The 17050-nt window shown below is 42.5% G+C and overlaps 1 protein-coding gene across 5 annotated transcripts in view; it reads right to left on the minus strand.

The window, feature by feature from the left end:
• The window catches only part of rhbdl3 (rhomboid, veinlet-like 3 (Drosophila)), a 58460-nt gene that overhangs the window by 23188 nt on the left and 18222 nt on the right, over positions 1–17050 (minus strand). The window contains exon 1 of one of the 5 annotated variants that reach the window (XM_085774635.1): positions 2868–3034. The exons of the other annotated variants lie outside the window; for them this stretch is intronic. Coding sequence (XP_085630761.1) covers positions 2868–2915 — 48 coding nt within the window. The 5' untranslated portion in view covers positions 2916–3034. Of the gene's footprint in view, positions 1–2867; positions 3035–17050 lie in introns of those variants that run through there. 5 annotated transcript variants of the gene reach the window in all.

Raw genomic sequence — 17050 nt, forward strand, 5'->3', positions numbered from 1 at the left:
GATGTTGTGAACTATCCCCACGAGAGGCAGGGGCTGTTAAAGACTTGCTGATAAGTGAGGAAAGACGGCCTTCTCTGTTTCTAATGGAATAGACTGTTGGAAATTCTGCCTGGATTGCTGAAAGTCAAGCTGCCCTTGATCCCTCGAAACAAGGATAAAATAAAAAAGGTTGCAGCTGTGTGTCAGTATTTTCTGTTCAACTGAGGACAAACTGACCTGGAATACAAAGCATTCAGAAAGTATTTACTTCATGTTCCAGCCTAATGCTAAAATAGTTCCACTTTATTTACTACCCCTCACCTACCTACACTCAACGGCAAAGCAAACATAATTTGCTTTTTTTTCAAAAGGAAAAGATGAATTATCACATCACGGCATGAGTATTTCCTACTCAGAGACAGGACAGGGTTGTGCTGAGGCTCAGATCTGGGGAAGGCTCTGAGAAAGATGGTTGGTAAGAGTGCAGTGGCCCCCCATGTAAGTAGTTTAAACACCATCCTGAGGTCCTGTGCAGAGAAAACCTCCAGGACATCCATCGCTGCGGCACGCCATTTGGCTGTACGGTAGACTGTGAGCAACAAGTCTGACCTGTTTGGCCTCACTTCTCAGCCTCATGTCTGGAGGAAACCTGGCACAGCTCCTCACTTGCACAATACCGCCCCAGTGGTGAAGCTTGGAGATGGCACCATCATGCTGTGCAGGTGTTTTTGCAGTGGCACATAAAGAGAGACTGATCAGGGCTGAGAGGAGGCTGAACAAGAAACTTCCAGAGATTTCCTTATGAAAACCATGGAGGTCCTCTGGTGGTGCTCTGGACCGGCTAAAGCTTCAACCCCCGACAGACCAATGACCCCAGCACACAGGTAAGAATGTGTTAAAGTGGCCCAATTAGAGTCATGAAAATTACAGTCAACCAACAGTCACCAAGAGGATCTGTAGAGAGGAATGGTAGAATATCCTCAAATCTAGGAAGTACTGAAGGTTCTCTATACTTGTGTCAATGTGATATTTCAGTTTTTCCTTTTAATAAATATGCCAAAAATATATATATTCTGTGTCTGCTTTGTCATTGTGGGGTTGAGGGGAAAATTAAACAGAAATCAGGTTAGCATCAGGCAGCAACATAACAAAATGTGAAAAAAGTGACGATGAAGCCTGAACACGTTCTGATCACACTGCACATGACAATCCAGGAGGTGAATGTTTGATTTGATTGTCAGATTGTTTTGTGAATGTAGACAGAGGACAGCTGTTATCTCTCTGTGTCTATGTGCGTATGCCACTGCGTGTCTTTGAATATCTGCAAAATGTGAGTCAGTGTAACCATGTCCGAGTGTGTAAATACAGTGCATTCATGCATAAATATGTGACATTCAGACAATATGAGCCGCCTGCCAGACTCAAACACCCCGATCCAGAAATAGTGGCCGCATACGTGCGTACGTGCATACATGTGTGTGTGTGTGTTTGCCATATGCCGGTGTTGGCAGACGCTGAGTAAAGCCAGGCTGGCAGCAGGTGCTCTGTGCTCCACCAATTGATATCAGAAAAGAAGAGGTTTTTGGCTCTGACTCGTGTTGTTTTTCTCCACGTTACCTAACAGTGATAGGGCAGTTTTTATTCCCTTTTAAGGCTGCAGTTGTCACTCTGTGCCATCTTTAAGATACGGCAATAAAAATCACTTATTTTCCAATATGTGATGAGAGGATTATCTCCAAATCATTTGTGTCTTTGGAAGATCACACTGCCTGGCAGGCATACTAATGCTATATTAAGTATGAGAAGAAAGCGATATGACAGAGACCAAATGCTCAGATGTGGGCAGTTCAGACTGCAACACATGTAGAATCACTCACAGGAAGTGTGTGCCAGTCTGCAAATGGACATCTGCCTTAACTAACACCTCCATCACCTCTGCTACAGCAACAAGCAGTAAGCAGCAAGAGACAAAGGAGAGCGAAAGAGAGAAAAAATATTGCGTCAAAGCCTGAAAGTAAAGTCAATAAAATCACAGTTCACTATATCATGGACTATATTTACTGTCACTGCCAGTTTTTTTTTCAAGTGTCCCTCTCAGAGTTAAATGCTCTGTATAGTGCTCTAAATAATATTTGCAACAGAATTAATAAAGAGATATAAATGCCATGGACACTGAGCCCTTTCTGAGAGTCTATTATATTAGGTGAAATAAATGAGTGAAGGACTCATTTAAGTTAAAGATTTTATATAATAGATGTGACAAATTAGAAAACTACTCTGAAATCTGTAATTGGCTGAGGTTCGGGTTGAGTAAACCAAGCACAACACTCCCCCCTGTGTGTCAGCATAAAAAAGATTGCAATCAAATCACACCAAGAAGAGAAGTATCATCATCTATCATTAGGTAAACACATGCTTGGTGGAAAGTATGCGGATCATGTAATTACAGATGAAAATATTTATCTGCAGCATTTTTCCTCACTTTGCATCCCACTCACTGCTGTTTAAACTACACTGCATCTAGATTATACACAAGAGTAGTGTTGGCTCACTGACATGTACATATCTGCAGTGGGCTTGTGAGTAGTAACATCTGATTTTGGTGCAAACAGATTGAACATGTCATGTATTTTGTTGTGTTTGGATGAGAAAAGTAAAATGTTTCCATTAAACTAGAGAGATCCTTACAATGACAGTTCATTTTTACATTCATGTTATTTATGTTCTAGGAACTGAGCACCATTAAGCCTGCAGTGCCGAGTGCAAAACAACACACTCACTGACCCTCCTAGCATATGCACATCACACAAAAACTTCTCTCTCCCCCACACACACACACACAAATGTGATGCAGAAAGTGTAATATCTACTCTACAGAAAGAACCAACCTTCTCTTGCAGAAAATCATTCAGTTTCTGCCGAAGACATTTTGTCATGATGAAGTAACGTCAGCCAAAGCCAGTCTCGCCTCAGAGTGTGTGAGCGGAGAAAAAAAAGTTGCATGCGAGTGTGTGTGTCCCTGTCACATTGTTTGTCCCAGACTGTGCAGGGTTATTTCTAACCAGGACTAAAGGATTACAGTTCAATCCAAGACCCTCAAAATACACCTCCCCCATCTGTGTGTCCCAACCCCACAGACACACACATGCACCCCTAAAACCCCCCGACTGCCTCCACTCACTCTGCCCCATGCACACACACCTCCTTTTACCCTACATTCATCCCCCTCCTCGTTCCTTTCTCCCCCCACTTTCTCTCTGTAAAGCAAACATGCGAGCTGCCTCAGAAGAAAAATAAATAGTTCAATAAATTTGCCCGTTATCTCTTCTACTGTCACTCCCAGACGCAGGCAGCCATACATTATTTTCCTCACACACACAAACACTCCCTCACTTTGTGACACCACAGGCTTCATAGTTGAGTGAGCACTCTGTGAAGTCGGCAGGCTGGCTGCTGGAGTTGAGCTGCAGAGGGACACACACTCAACAATGGACCTCTGAGGGCAATTTCATGCAAGGTTTACCCAATCCCTTCACTCCAATTAGTGATCATTTCCTTCTGATGCACACAGAGGTGCATGCACAGAAGAACATGAACATTGCCCGATCCAAGACTTCTCAGGATTTAACATAAACAAATAACTAAAGTTATTTTTTTTCCTTAACTTGCCTATTAGGTGGCAGATAAAATGCCAACCTTTAATGATATTCAGTTATTCAAAAAAGAGAGGAAGAAATATTAAAGAGGCTGGTACCAGTAAATTACTGACAATAAAGAAGTTGATTAAAAAAGTGGTTTCCAATTAATTTCCAACAAATCTACTCACAGTTTCAGCTCTACTCAGTTGTACTGTTACTGCATTGTTACTGTGTCACACTTAGGAATCTATTATTTATTTATTTATTCACTTTCAGAGTAAAAAAGTATTCAACTTTACTATAATAGATCATATTTAGTTTATGCGTGTAAGAGTACTGACCATATTTTTTATCCCGGCACATTTTCATAACTATGTTACTGTCTGCGTCTGTGCTCCATGAGGCTTGTTTTACAAACAGCAAAGGGAGTGTGACGCAAATCCTAAAGATTAAAATAAGCAAACACACAAACACTCCCACACCCACAGACACACACCCACACACAAATCCTGCTACAGACATAATACCACGAAACATTCACAGCTAACAGTTCTCATATTGAGGGCATCTGAGCACCCTGGTGTCAGCGTGGAGGAGAAAAACAGCAGAGGGAGGAGGGAGAGGGGTGGGGAGGAAAAGAGGGTGGGTTAGGGCAGTGGCAAAGGGGGGCATGCAGATTGGACACAATGCAAGGCTTTTTTGTCTTCAGCCTCATTTTCATAAAGCTGAATATTAAAGGAACCAGGGGGAAGGCAGTGTGTAAGGGTCAGGGTGTTTTCAAGTTAGAATAAGAGCCTGGAGAAACATGGAAGCCTGAGCAAACACAGAATATAAAAAAGGCTACGGTGAAAAATGTCTAAGCAAAGGTCTGGCCCTCAGGTCGAAAGCCTGAGCCTTCACAACCCCTTTGGTGGCTGTTGTGTTGTTTCTTTGTCCATCTTTTATATAAGAATTAAATTTCAGAAAAAAATACTTACTTAACTTGGTTCAATGACTGAAAAAAAGCAAAACCAGTGATGTATCCCGTTGTACTTCAGGGGTTAATTGGAGAGGTTACACATGCCCATTAAATGCCTTCAAAGTAAAAAAAAAAAAAAGCCTGACAGGAGGTTAATTGTCACTCCTGATTTTCAGCCCTGACTGACATGTAGCACTTTCGGTGACATTCGACCTCAGACAGTCACAGGTCACTGTCCAGAAGCTTTGAACTGCAGATGAGCCGAGTCTGGAACAGTAAACACGGGTTAAAGGGAGGACAGAAGCGTGGGGCATGAATGAGGAGAGACCTGAGTTAATTAACAGAGACAGTGAGTAACTCTATCCTATCCAGGTCAACTAGCAGCAAACTGGTCAGACTCAAATCCTCTTACACCTACGTCACTGAATAACCTGTCATGTGCTAAAGCAGTAATGCAGTGATTGTTGACATCATGTGATAATTATATTGTTAATGCAAGAATGTTGTTTATGCAACATAAAATAGTCCTTGTTTGAGGATCAGTCATTTAATATACGAGGCAACATTATTATCTCATATGCACAAGTTTAGGTTCCTTGTAAATCAGTGCTGTCAAAACTTTTTCTTCAAGATCCATCTAGTGTAACATCACAAAATCTGTGCTTACAAAATAAGGGCAAGAGAAAGTGAGGGGGCAATAAAGATCAGCAGCTACCGAGCTGACGATAAACATGTAATTTATCTTACATCAGCAGAAAGTGGCGTCCAAAACCTTTGACAACAACATCGTCAACAGTTCAGATAAGATGCACCCTGGGTGCTGTGTGGGATACAGCTCCCACTGTACCATGAAATCGTAAAATGTTTGCTTTGAGTCGGTATGAAGATCTTTGCTGTGAGTCATCCTGTCAGTCAATCTGCTGTCTTCTATGTAACAGAGCAAAATGCTGTGACACAAACTGACAGGGCAGGAAATTGAGTCTTAGAGGCTTAGAGAATAGCATCTCATCCCTTATAAAGTCATCTAATTTCACAGTAGAAAATAGTGCAGTTCACATTTTAACAGGCATGAAGCAGTCATTCAGCACTGTAACATGTGTGACCTGTCTCATGGGGATGCAATGACTTGCAGGAGATCAGCAGGTGGAGCTTTTTGTTCCCCCACATGGTGAGCATCCTTCTCTGCTCTGCTGTTACGTCTCCTCATGAGGTAAAAATACTGTGGGAAGTGTCACTAAATTTGTCAGGTAGTGCAGGTAAAAAAATGACATGACAGCAAAGCCATGTTGTTGGGCAAGGATGTGCAGATATAAGCACTCTGCATAAACACAGCAAAATGTCTGGTTCCTCAGACGTGTCCTGTCACACGATCAGGCATGATCATGGCTAATCAACATGGCGACATGAGAATAATGGTGGGAGCAATAACATGTATCACAAGCAGTAAGTTGCAGTAACCCTGGGTTTACTGTGTGTGTGTGTGTGTGTGTGTGTGTGTGTGTGTGTGTGTGTGTGTGTGTGTGTGTGTGTGTGTGTGTGTGTGTGTGTGTGTGTGTGTGTGTGTGTGTGTGTGCTCACATATATGTAAGCAAATATTGTAGGTGGTTGTGAGAGAAGAGTGCCAAAAATAAACACTGGTCTTTATGATGCAGGAGACTTCTGGCAGCACTGTTTGATGTTATAAAGGATCAGAGAACAATGCAAACTCACTCTATCTGACCACAAATGCTTGCATTTCTCTCCCATACACCCGTAAGTAAATACATTATGCTGTATGTTGCTGTTAACAAATGAAATATCTGCAAAACAGTCAACATTAAAGTATTATTCTAAAATACTGTGCTCATCTTGAACATTAATTTATACTATACTGTACACTGTTATTATTTTGGGTCTTAAGAAAAAAAATCCATCATTGTATTATTGTATCACTGTGTTATTACTGCTCTCCTCTTGTTAAAGAACTGGTATGGGCAAAATCCAGTCAGCATACAGCCTGTCCTGCAGTATAATTACTAACAATCCCCCCACAGAGTCAGACAATGTGCACCACTGAGTTGTTGCTATTATAAGGACTGCGTCTCTATATCTGCTCAATCTGCTGACCTGCAGACAAAACAAGTTATTAGAGCTTTGATGCACTGTAGAATATTTACCAGTCTCTGATTAAAACTTCCACCAGCAATACTACACTGCACTATGATGTTGAACAAAAACCTTGAAGAGAAAAATAAAGGCTTGAACATATGAAGCCTCTTTCCTTTTCATTTTAATTTCAGTTCACTCGTACTCCAATGTAAACATTTACTTTAAAGGGTTACCACTGTACAGATTGATTGCCTTTTCGACTACAAATAAATCTGTTATATGGAATACCGTAAACGGGGACTTGGCAAGACAGACTAATTACCTGTAGCTGACATTATAGCAGCCACTTTAATGAGCTGGCAGGGTCTTACTCTCCTAATGGCTTTCCCTTTTTCTCCTTTTTTGTCATAAGCATTTCCAGACTGAACTGCAGGCTGAAGAAATTGGTGAAGCCCTTTAAAAAAGTGTGTGTTGGCAAGAAAAAATTTAGTGAGACCAACAGGTGTGAATAATGTTAATAGGTATTCAGACCTGTAATTAATACGGTGATTAATGAAAATGGTACATGTGCTCCTGATGGAATTCAAATCGCTGATTAGCACATGAAAAACTAAAATTACCCAACGTCCCCTAGAGAAATTAGTTCAAGCAGGGAAGTAAAACACAGGCAGGCAATTACAAAACATGCTGGTTAACCAATTAATCAATCAACACTGATTCCTGAGGAGTTACCATCCTCTCTATGCAGAGGGGGAAAACAAATCAGACATTCACAGACGTGGTCACGTCTTATCTATTCTCAACTATAGCAAAATTTAATATTTCATCATGTATACATATATACAGAACAGCATTTTCATAAAAGAAAAAATGTCCTCTTACAAGCCGGTTGGTGGCGGCACCATCATTAATCTCTGCCACTGTCTTTGCTTTCACTGCAACTAAGCAGCATCCCTCCTTGTTTGCTGCTTATATTATTTCATCCTAAAACAAGGTTATAAACAAACAATACTTCCTGAATAAATTTGCACTCAGTCCCACCCCCTCATCTCAAACTTTAGAGCTTCACAATTTTAAAGAGGGTCAATTCACAAACGTAGGTAAATGGGTCTCACCCTAGTCCATGTAGAAATGAATGGGAAGTAAATTTTGGGAGACAACAAATCCAAACACACAAAATAAAGGCACAATTACATATGTGCATGTTCCTATATGAATATGGTTTTTAAGGGATCACTTCTCCAGACTTTTCATCATTACAGGCTTGTTGGTGTTGAGAAGTCAATTTATTTCCTAGAGCACATTCAAAACTGAAGCCAGAAATGGACATCTATATACACATATTGTACATTTACACACAAATCAACTCACACATGGTCACTCTATCTCCTGCTGCTTGCTGGCTATTCCCTTCATATGGAGCATTTGGCAGTTCTAATAAAAAGCTAACCTCGTTAGAGTGGGAGAAGCTCATTACTCTCTCCGCTAATTACACCGAAGCACCAGGGAGGGCACATGAGACTGGGGGCATCTCATTCACTGGCCATCACACACACACACACACACACACACACACACACACACACACACACACACACACACACACACACACACACACACACACACACACACACACACACACACACACACACACACACACACACACACACACAGGTACAATGGAAACACACTGACACACATTCACCTTCTAATGTTAATCAGGCTTGTCAGACGGTGCCCTTGACACCAGGGGGTTTCCCCTGTGTGATATCTCACTCGTCTCCACTCCCATCTCGCTCTCTCTCTTTCTCTCACCCCACACACACTGACATAACCACACACTCTTTTGTCACACTATCTCACACACAGCTAATAAAAGTACATTATCAGTGCTACTGTATTGGCGGACACTCCGTGGTCTTCCTGGGCCTCGTCATTGGCCCAGACTTGGTCTCATTTAGGAGACTAGTTCAGGTTGAGTTGAGCTGCCAGCTTGTCAGCAGGCCATGACTCTAAAAGGGCGGGGCAAGCAGTGATGGAGAGGTGAAAAGTCAACACCCAGACTGATGACTGGCATCACCCCACAAGACCAAAGTCAAGACAGAGAGGCAGTCAGCCTGTGTTGATGCAGGAGAGAGAGATTTGAAGATTCAGATTCCTGTCCTTTTAGCCTCCATCAGTGGTATGGCCCATGTTACTCCACTACCTTAGCCTAGACTGACAGATGACATGGCTTACAATGAAATTTGAGAGATTCATGGTGCCCAGAGGTTGAATCCTAATGATTTTTCATCTAGCACAACCAACTGTGGTCAAAGTAATAATTTATGATAATAAATGATGATAATTTGTGAGCTACATCTTGTTGATGGTTCGCCACAATATTCGGTGGTTCCCAGATAATAATGAATCTCAGTGATTCTTCCTTTGCCACCAGGCTGACATCTGCAGTTTTCAGTGAAACGTCTTAACAACTATTGGATGGACTGTTAGGAAACCAGTCTTTCATTGCCTTCTTAAGACAATTGTACCTACAAAACTATAATGACATTCCCATGTAGGATAATGAACAAGGTTAACATTATACCTGCTTAGCATCAGCACATCAGTTCTGTGTAATAAATGCTGATAGAAAAGTTGTTGACTCTTAGTCTCGTTTACTCCCAAAAAGTTTTTTGAAAATTCCCCAATGGATAAATCTGACAACTGCTGTGGTGCAGGAACTACTGCCTGCCTTTGCTTTTAGGGAATAATCCAAACTGTATTATACTGCTTCAGATTAGGGAGGAGAAAAAGAAAAATGTCAATGAGAACCATTTTAATGACATATTCATAAGGTTTACCTGCCAGAACAAAACCAAATACATTTTTGATTGTTTTGCCATTTAACAAGTCGTTTTCAAATGTGAAAGTGCAATTTTCAGATCAGATTTTCTCTCACACACACACACACACACACACACACACACACACACACACACACACACACACACACACACACACACACACACACACACACACACACACACACACACACACACACACACACACACACACACACACACACGTAAGTGTGGTTGGTAGGAATAAGGGCTACGGTCATGGAGGTTGATTGGACATGAGCAGGTCTAATCTCCACCACAGTCTGTGTCTGACCTGACTGCTCCTGGCTCGACCAGGCACTGATGCTGACAGAGCTGCAGCCTGTGACCAGTGGGTTGTTTCATTGGTCTCTGACATAGAGAGAATTCAGAGTCACCCAGACAAAAGAAGCACTGTTCAGGGGAGGAGAAGATGTAGGAATGGTAAAGCATCTAATGATGCAAACTCAAGAGGAAAATTACTTTTTCTATTTAGACTCTGTGTACATGTGTGTTTGTCTTCTTTTAAGTCCAAAGAGGACAAAAGCTTTCTTCTGCACTGATGACAAATACGACTTGTGTGTGGCTGAAACCAGATGACCCACTTCGGTCTTGGCTGTCACTCAGATTCTCATTTCTCTTTTCAATTTCATTATCATCAAAATGTTCAAATTGAACTATGTCTGCATTCAGCTGAGAACAAATTTCCACCTGGGACGAACACAGATGGGCAGATCCAATATCTCCCTGCTCCTCCCAGTCAGGTCCCCCTGCTGGTGTCACTTGACAGTTGAGTGACACAGCGACAGCAGGGTGGGGTGGGATGAGAAACGGAGGGGCATGATGAGCCACCACGCTTTCACACAATTAATTACTCAGACATCACCTTTCCCATTGCGGAGGATTCTGCAGGAAAAGGTCAGCTGCCTGGCTCGCATAAAAGACCAGCTCGCCATGCATGTCACGGCCCCCAGCCAGTGCTCTGCCTACGTCACACATCATGACTAATGCCTCAACAAGACTCCTAATGGCCCCCAAAATGCCACAGCAGTGCCTGTGAATGTGGCCGTAAACAACACCTAGACTCAGATTGAGACCAAGGCCACAGAATACAGACCCAGAGAAGGAATTAACGGGTGGATGGAGGAAGAGAAGTGGTCCACTTGGCAGAAAACAAGGAGTAAATAAAAAGAAAAAAATCCTAGAGTCAAGGGACTGGAAATAATCATCAGATGAGGAAGAGGAGTCATAAATAGCTGAGGTGATACATAGCTAGACCTCAGTGATGCAGTGTGCACGGGACAGGGATGTAAATCAAATGAACCCCTCTTTCTGGCAGGTGGCAGCTAAAATTACTGCCTTTGATGGGATAACCTTCATCTGGCCACAAACTGAGTCAATTAACCAACAATCTGACACACAACGGCAAGATCAACAAGCTGAGAGAGGACCCCGCTTGTCTCAGCACAGCGCTCTACTACAGTATAACGCACTTTCATTACTGTAAGCAGCTCCTCCACAATTTCTCACCCACTCTCCTTTCTTTCCCTCGTTACACATGTTCCAATACGAGCACAGCTTTCCCCTTTCACTCCAGTGAAAGACTGAGGGGGCAAGAGTTGCACAGACCGTACACTCAAACCTGTTATTTCCCTGGCTTATTGTGCGAAGAAAGGACAGAAAGCAGACTGAATCCACTCTGCTGTGAAGAGGAAGAGCCACAGGAAGAAGCAAGACAAAAGCAGAGGACTAAGCACAAACAGGTGATGGCTGTGATGTTTGGGGTGGGGGTGGTGGACGCAGTGAAGTACTAGGTGGTCTTTATAATAAGACAATAAACTACAGCCATAATAATGACCACAGACCTGAGGATACACCTCCCTTATTGTACTTGACAGATTGGGTTGGGTCCTGCTAATTAGCATGCATCTAACTTCAGTAGAAGGATAGAAGTCATAAAGACACAAGTTCTTGCAGCATTTCTTCAATACTAATTATATTCTTCCCTATATATGTAGGTTTAAAGAATGTATGAACTGTGTTTGCTACATTTTTTTTACACAGACAACCTTTCACATCTCTGGTAGCTTTATATAGGGTGTGATTTGTGCTTGTGCCGAAAAACATCAATTTATGGAAGAAAGTCTGTGCTGTCTGTGCTGTCCTCTTGCCTCTTTACAAGTTTTTTTTTTGTGCTCGTTCACCGCCCACAATCATCAAGACGGCTTGTGAATGTTAGCAAACCTGTCTGTAGCTTTAAGGGTGTTATTCTGATTCTGATTCTGATAATATAATGTATCGGTAGAGGAGATGCTCATCCTTTCAGTCATCCTTGTCATTTTCAAAAGAATACTCTGTTAAAAAACTGATCCTAGCACAATGCAAGTGACAGTAGACAACCTATGTCTCAATATTGGGTCTTAGTATCTCACAGATCCCGTAGCCACGCTGAGTGTGATCAGAGGTGATAGAGGCGAGGTGAAACTTTCAACAAGAGGGAAAAGTGAGACACTTGGTGATGGACCACTAACCAAAGGGGATGGTGGTGTAAGGGGGTGAAATGAAGCCTCATTAAGTTTTCTGGGGATCATTTTTCAGTTAACACTTCCACGTGACCTTCATGTTTTTGACAGGTGAGAGGGACAACACATGAATACATGAATTCGAAACAAATCCACCTCTGCAGAGCAGCTGCTCTTACCTAAGCACATCACCTCTTCCTGCAACTGATAGCAAGTCAACGTCCCGGTATTGGGCAAGAGAAATTTGAATTTCAAGCACGTGGCATTACTCGTGGAACTATACTCACTCAGATTAGTCTTATCAGCAGGCACAGACAGAACTGACTGGCCACAGTATCTCTTCTCTTCTCTCCTCTTTCTTTCTTTTCCCCCCTCATCCTCCCTTTTTCCCCTCTGTCTTCTTTCATTTCCCATTCTCTCCTCTCTCCAGTGCTCTCCTGTCTTCGTGATGGGAAATGCACAAAGTGTGCCACAGGTAATTGCTTTCTCTCGCATGCAGTCTAATGTACTCTCTCTGCCCTCCTTCTCTCACTCTTTCATTCTTTCCATTCCCCCCACCCCAACATAGCACGGTGCGTATTCAGGGACTAAAACGAATCTTCAGATTGTGAATCTGTTGCGCTGTTTTGCTTTTCTATATGCAAAACAGCTTTAGTCTTCTTTTTAACTTCAGTCCTGTAATTCCTCAACACACAACGACAAGGAGAGACAGGTACTGCAGTACTGAATCATTTCCTTCTCAGATTTTGTTTGCACGATTGAAATTCAAAAACATTAAATTAATCCAAGAGTCAGAGTTACAGATAGCTCCTGCCAATAGACAGACTTTGGTTTCAAAATAAAACTCTCTGGGTAAGTCACCTAAATTGCTCATTCAGTCAATGTAGCTGACCTGGATTTCAGACAGTCCTGAATTGGTTTCCTATCAAACCAAAGCGTGTTTCATGGTGGTTGCATGGATGACTGATGTTGTGTCTGTCTGGGCTAATCAACAGCGTGCTGGGTCACCTGTCTTGCTTGACAGACTGGAAGCCCTCATTCATCTCGCACAGACATGCACAGCCACACAAACACACTCGCAGCCCCTCATGCACGTACTTGTCTCAGGCTATGCACAAATTAGCACAGGCCGTCACCGTTTCCCTGCCAACTGGCCTGTAACCAGGCAACGTTGGTCAGTGTAAAGATGTCTTTGGGGAGTACATGCGCATGTGCGTGCACACACACACACACGCACACATAGATGGGGTTTGATATGTGGATTGGTGTGAGACACTATTACTCTAAATCCCAAGACATCTGATCCCCTCACTCTGCTGCACTGAAACACACAGCTACAGCACATGTGCATAGAGACACACAGTCTATGCACTGAGACTGATGCAGCCTCAGGATTTCATCAGCAAACCTTATTTCAACAGGCATATTACCCACAAACTACTGGAGCTTTGCACCTTTGTATACAGTAGTAGTAACCACTACTACCTGTCTGCAAGCACATCCATCTGCGTGACCTTGATCATTTAGTATTTTTCATGCTCTTGAAACTCAGTGAGCACTTTCAGGTTGTTTCAACAAAGATAATCCTTCGAGATCCAATGGCACTTGTAAAAATAAATCATATTATTATCATATAAATATAAGAAACATTTTTTTTCCACCATGGGAACTTAAGAGCTGAAATGGTTAGGGTCTATCTTGTTCTAGATCATTGCAAAACTGAAGGTGTGAAAAAAGAAACCTTTTTCCCTGCAACCCACCAAGCAATTTTTATTAATAATATTGCCACCCCCTTCATTTTGCCTGCCTTTCTTTAAACAACCAAAAAAGAAAAACTTATTCACACTTTGCTTCCAGGTGACTCTTCCATGTGACCATGAAGACCTGAGGACTGAAAGCATCTTGGAGCATCTTTATCCAAATTGCTGCACAGTGCACACCCACTCACTGTCCCTGTTCTCTTACTCTGCCCCAGCCATGCGTGTTACATTGCATGTAACATTGCAATGTTGTTGCACAGAGCCTATTTCTCCCCTACAAACTTGATCTCTAAAGTCTAAAATCCCTACAGGTTTAATGTCATCCAAGACAGCCATATACCAATAGGGTTTTTTCTCTGACCGATGTTGCAGTGTCAAGCACAGGAAGGCTGTTCATCATAATGCTTCTCGATGCTATTACCAACTTTTGCAATGACTTGGGACAGAATTATCTATACTGCAAATCTTTCAACACATGCTACTCAACCGGGGCCAGAAAATCACTACGCTATTCCGGTATTCAAGAATTGATTTTTTATGTACTGTAAGTAACCATTACATTTCTTATAAATAATGATTGTTGTTATACTATAGTAGTACTATGACCTTGCAACAATGTCTTGTGTTTACGGCTGATTATTAAACACTGAGATTCAGCGCAATCAGATGTGACTTTTCTAATGTAACTTGAACTACAGACCCAGATCTTGGTAAGAATGAATGGTCAAATGCAGATGTGTTGTGATGTGTTGATATACCTGCATTAGAAGAGATTTATGAACTTCTATATGAAGCTACATGTGAGTGGAGTGGCAACAGGTATGGCAGCACAAGATATGCGCTGCCATGATGACAAGTTTGCGTTGGACTTGGATCTTGTTGTGAGGAGTGCATGCAATGCAAGGCACAAATGACATGTTCAGAGTCAGTAAAGCCGCAACAATGTGACTTCACTTCCACATGCTCTGTCATGTAATTGGTCTGTGTGCTTGAATAAGATCAAAGACTTTCGTATGGAGAGGGTCCCTGTTTCTTTTTTAGCACGTTAAGTTATACACTTTATGGATTTCTCAGCCAGTGTTTATTACATCCATGAACTTAGGAGAGTAAAACTGTGCTCTGTCACTTCTTTGCTTGCTTGTTTCAGTAACATTGGTTTGTTTCTATAGAAACCGTTTAACAGGATGCTTATTAAAGTTAGATATATTACGTTTTCTCCTTCCACACTAAGACTGGAAAGTCTCAATCTAGACATGTAAGAGTGGATAGAGGGTCAAGGCGGAGACACAAAGGTGTAAATTATCATCAGTTGGGACATGGTTTGATGTTGTGTGACAGAAGGCAAGATGGAGTGAGACAGACTGGTTGATAGTTTAAAAGAGGGAGGAAGAGACAATAAATGAGAGAGAGAGAGAGCTGTACTGCCCCCGGGGTGTCTCCAGATGCACAGGGGATTGCCGCAGACAGCTGAACGGCCTCAGCAGGCTCTCTAGAAAGTGTTCAAATAAACACTTTACCCCCTGTCGCAGCTTGTGAAAGCATTCACACAGGAGAGAGGCATGTATGAAGACACAATGACACACAAACAAACACACACACACACAGACACACACAACAGGACACTGAGACTCCAATCCAAGACACACAAACACACACCGGGAAGCAAAAGCTTAAACCACAGCAGCTATAAATGTCATTCTCACTGAGACACAAGCGCAAGCCCATTTGCCAAGGGACAGACAAAAGTCAAAATCCTTGCCAAACATACACGCACAAACACACAAAAAGATGTGATGGAGTATCCGTGTCACTCATGCATAGGGCAGAGGCAGGGCAGACAGAGGCAAAGACAGAGATGTGTGACCTTTTCCCCCCAAACCTCCCATTTACAACGAGGTGAGAACCCCTCATTACCGCCAGACCAGACCCTCTATCAAACATCTCCGAACTGCTGCACACATTCAGCAGCTCTTCACAGAATAAGAAGGGGAACAAAAAGAGGGGAGAAACATTTGTTTAACGAGCCGTGCCCGCGCCGTCTTTCTCTCCCATTCAGTCCCTTCCTCTGCTGCAGGCCTGCCCTGAGGTCAACCCCCCCCACGCAGCACCATCAAAACCCTGCACCAGTGATGGCAGCAGCTCCATTCAACATAGAGATTTATGATCTCTAATAGATGGCAAATGGACCCGAGGCTGGGGCTGCCCCGAGGGGAGGCCCCAGCCTTATTTTCTTCAAATCTCAAGAAGAAAAGGAAAGGAATAAAAGGGGAGCTGAAAAAAGGCACGGGGGTGAGCATGGGGGAGCAAGTGGTGATGTCGGAAACATTTTCAAGGTTGCCATCTGGGTCGGGTGGGACCCTTCAAACTGTCCATCATTCTTCTGCAAGCACCCCCTTTTTATCAAAAGGATCAGGCTGTTAGGGGTAAAAGGACATATTCTAACAGCACACAGGATAAATCCCCTCTGTCGTCACTGACATTTCACTTCCTGAGCTGGACAATTTTGCAACCATGTAGGATCTTTTATTGATTGGCTGCTATCAGGAGGTCAGTCATTCTGCTGCCTCCTGTTCCTTAGTCGTGGTGGAAGCCCCACTTGGGCACCCTCTACTTCATAATCCTATTCCAATAATCCCCACAACCTCCCTTTCTTCATAAAGCGAGAGAAGAAGGGAGAGTAAAAAGCTCATAGCAACAAGACTCCATGTAGCCTAAGCAACACGTCAAGAAATAGATCTTAAAAACCATAACTTGATGTCGATGTTGTTGACTCAAAAGGTTCAGTAGATGGGTCTTAAGACACTGATTGAGCAGAGGTAATTATATTCTTTGCTTCCTGTATTTTTGTCCATTGGCTACAGCTTCGTGTTTAACACACAGATATGAGAATGGCACTGACATTCTCATCTACCAAAGCAAATGGGGGGTATTTCCCAAAATGTTAAACTATTCCTCTAAATCTAAGAAAATGATTTCAGGTAGAAAAACAAAAAGAGACTGAGAAAGCCAGGTCAGGAGACAGGAATAGAGGGCACTTGCCACTTCCTGAGAGCAAAGTCTCGCAGCCAATATCTTTACTGCTTCACAGCTCTTGCAGAAGTGTTTGAGAAAGATTCAAAATAATGAGACCTGTGGTGACAGCAGAGATAATGAAATGAGCTGTGGACCCTGACTTTCTGACTTTTAGAGTGAAATATCATAGTCATAGACAGAACGCATATATACAACCATTTAATTACACAGA

Source organism: Trachurus japonicus, chromosome 1 (genome assembly GCF_045865225.1).
Source record: "Trachurus japonicus isolate A0001 chromosome 1, Traja_1.0".
NCBI lineage: Eukaryota > Metazoa > Chordata > Actinopteri > Carangiformes > Carangidae > Trachurus > Trachurus japonicus.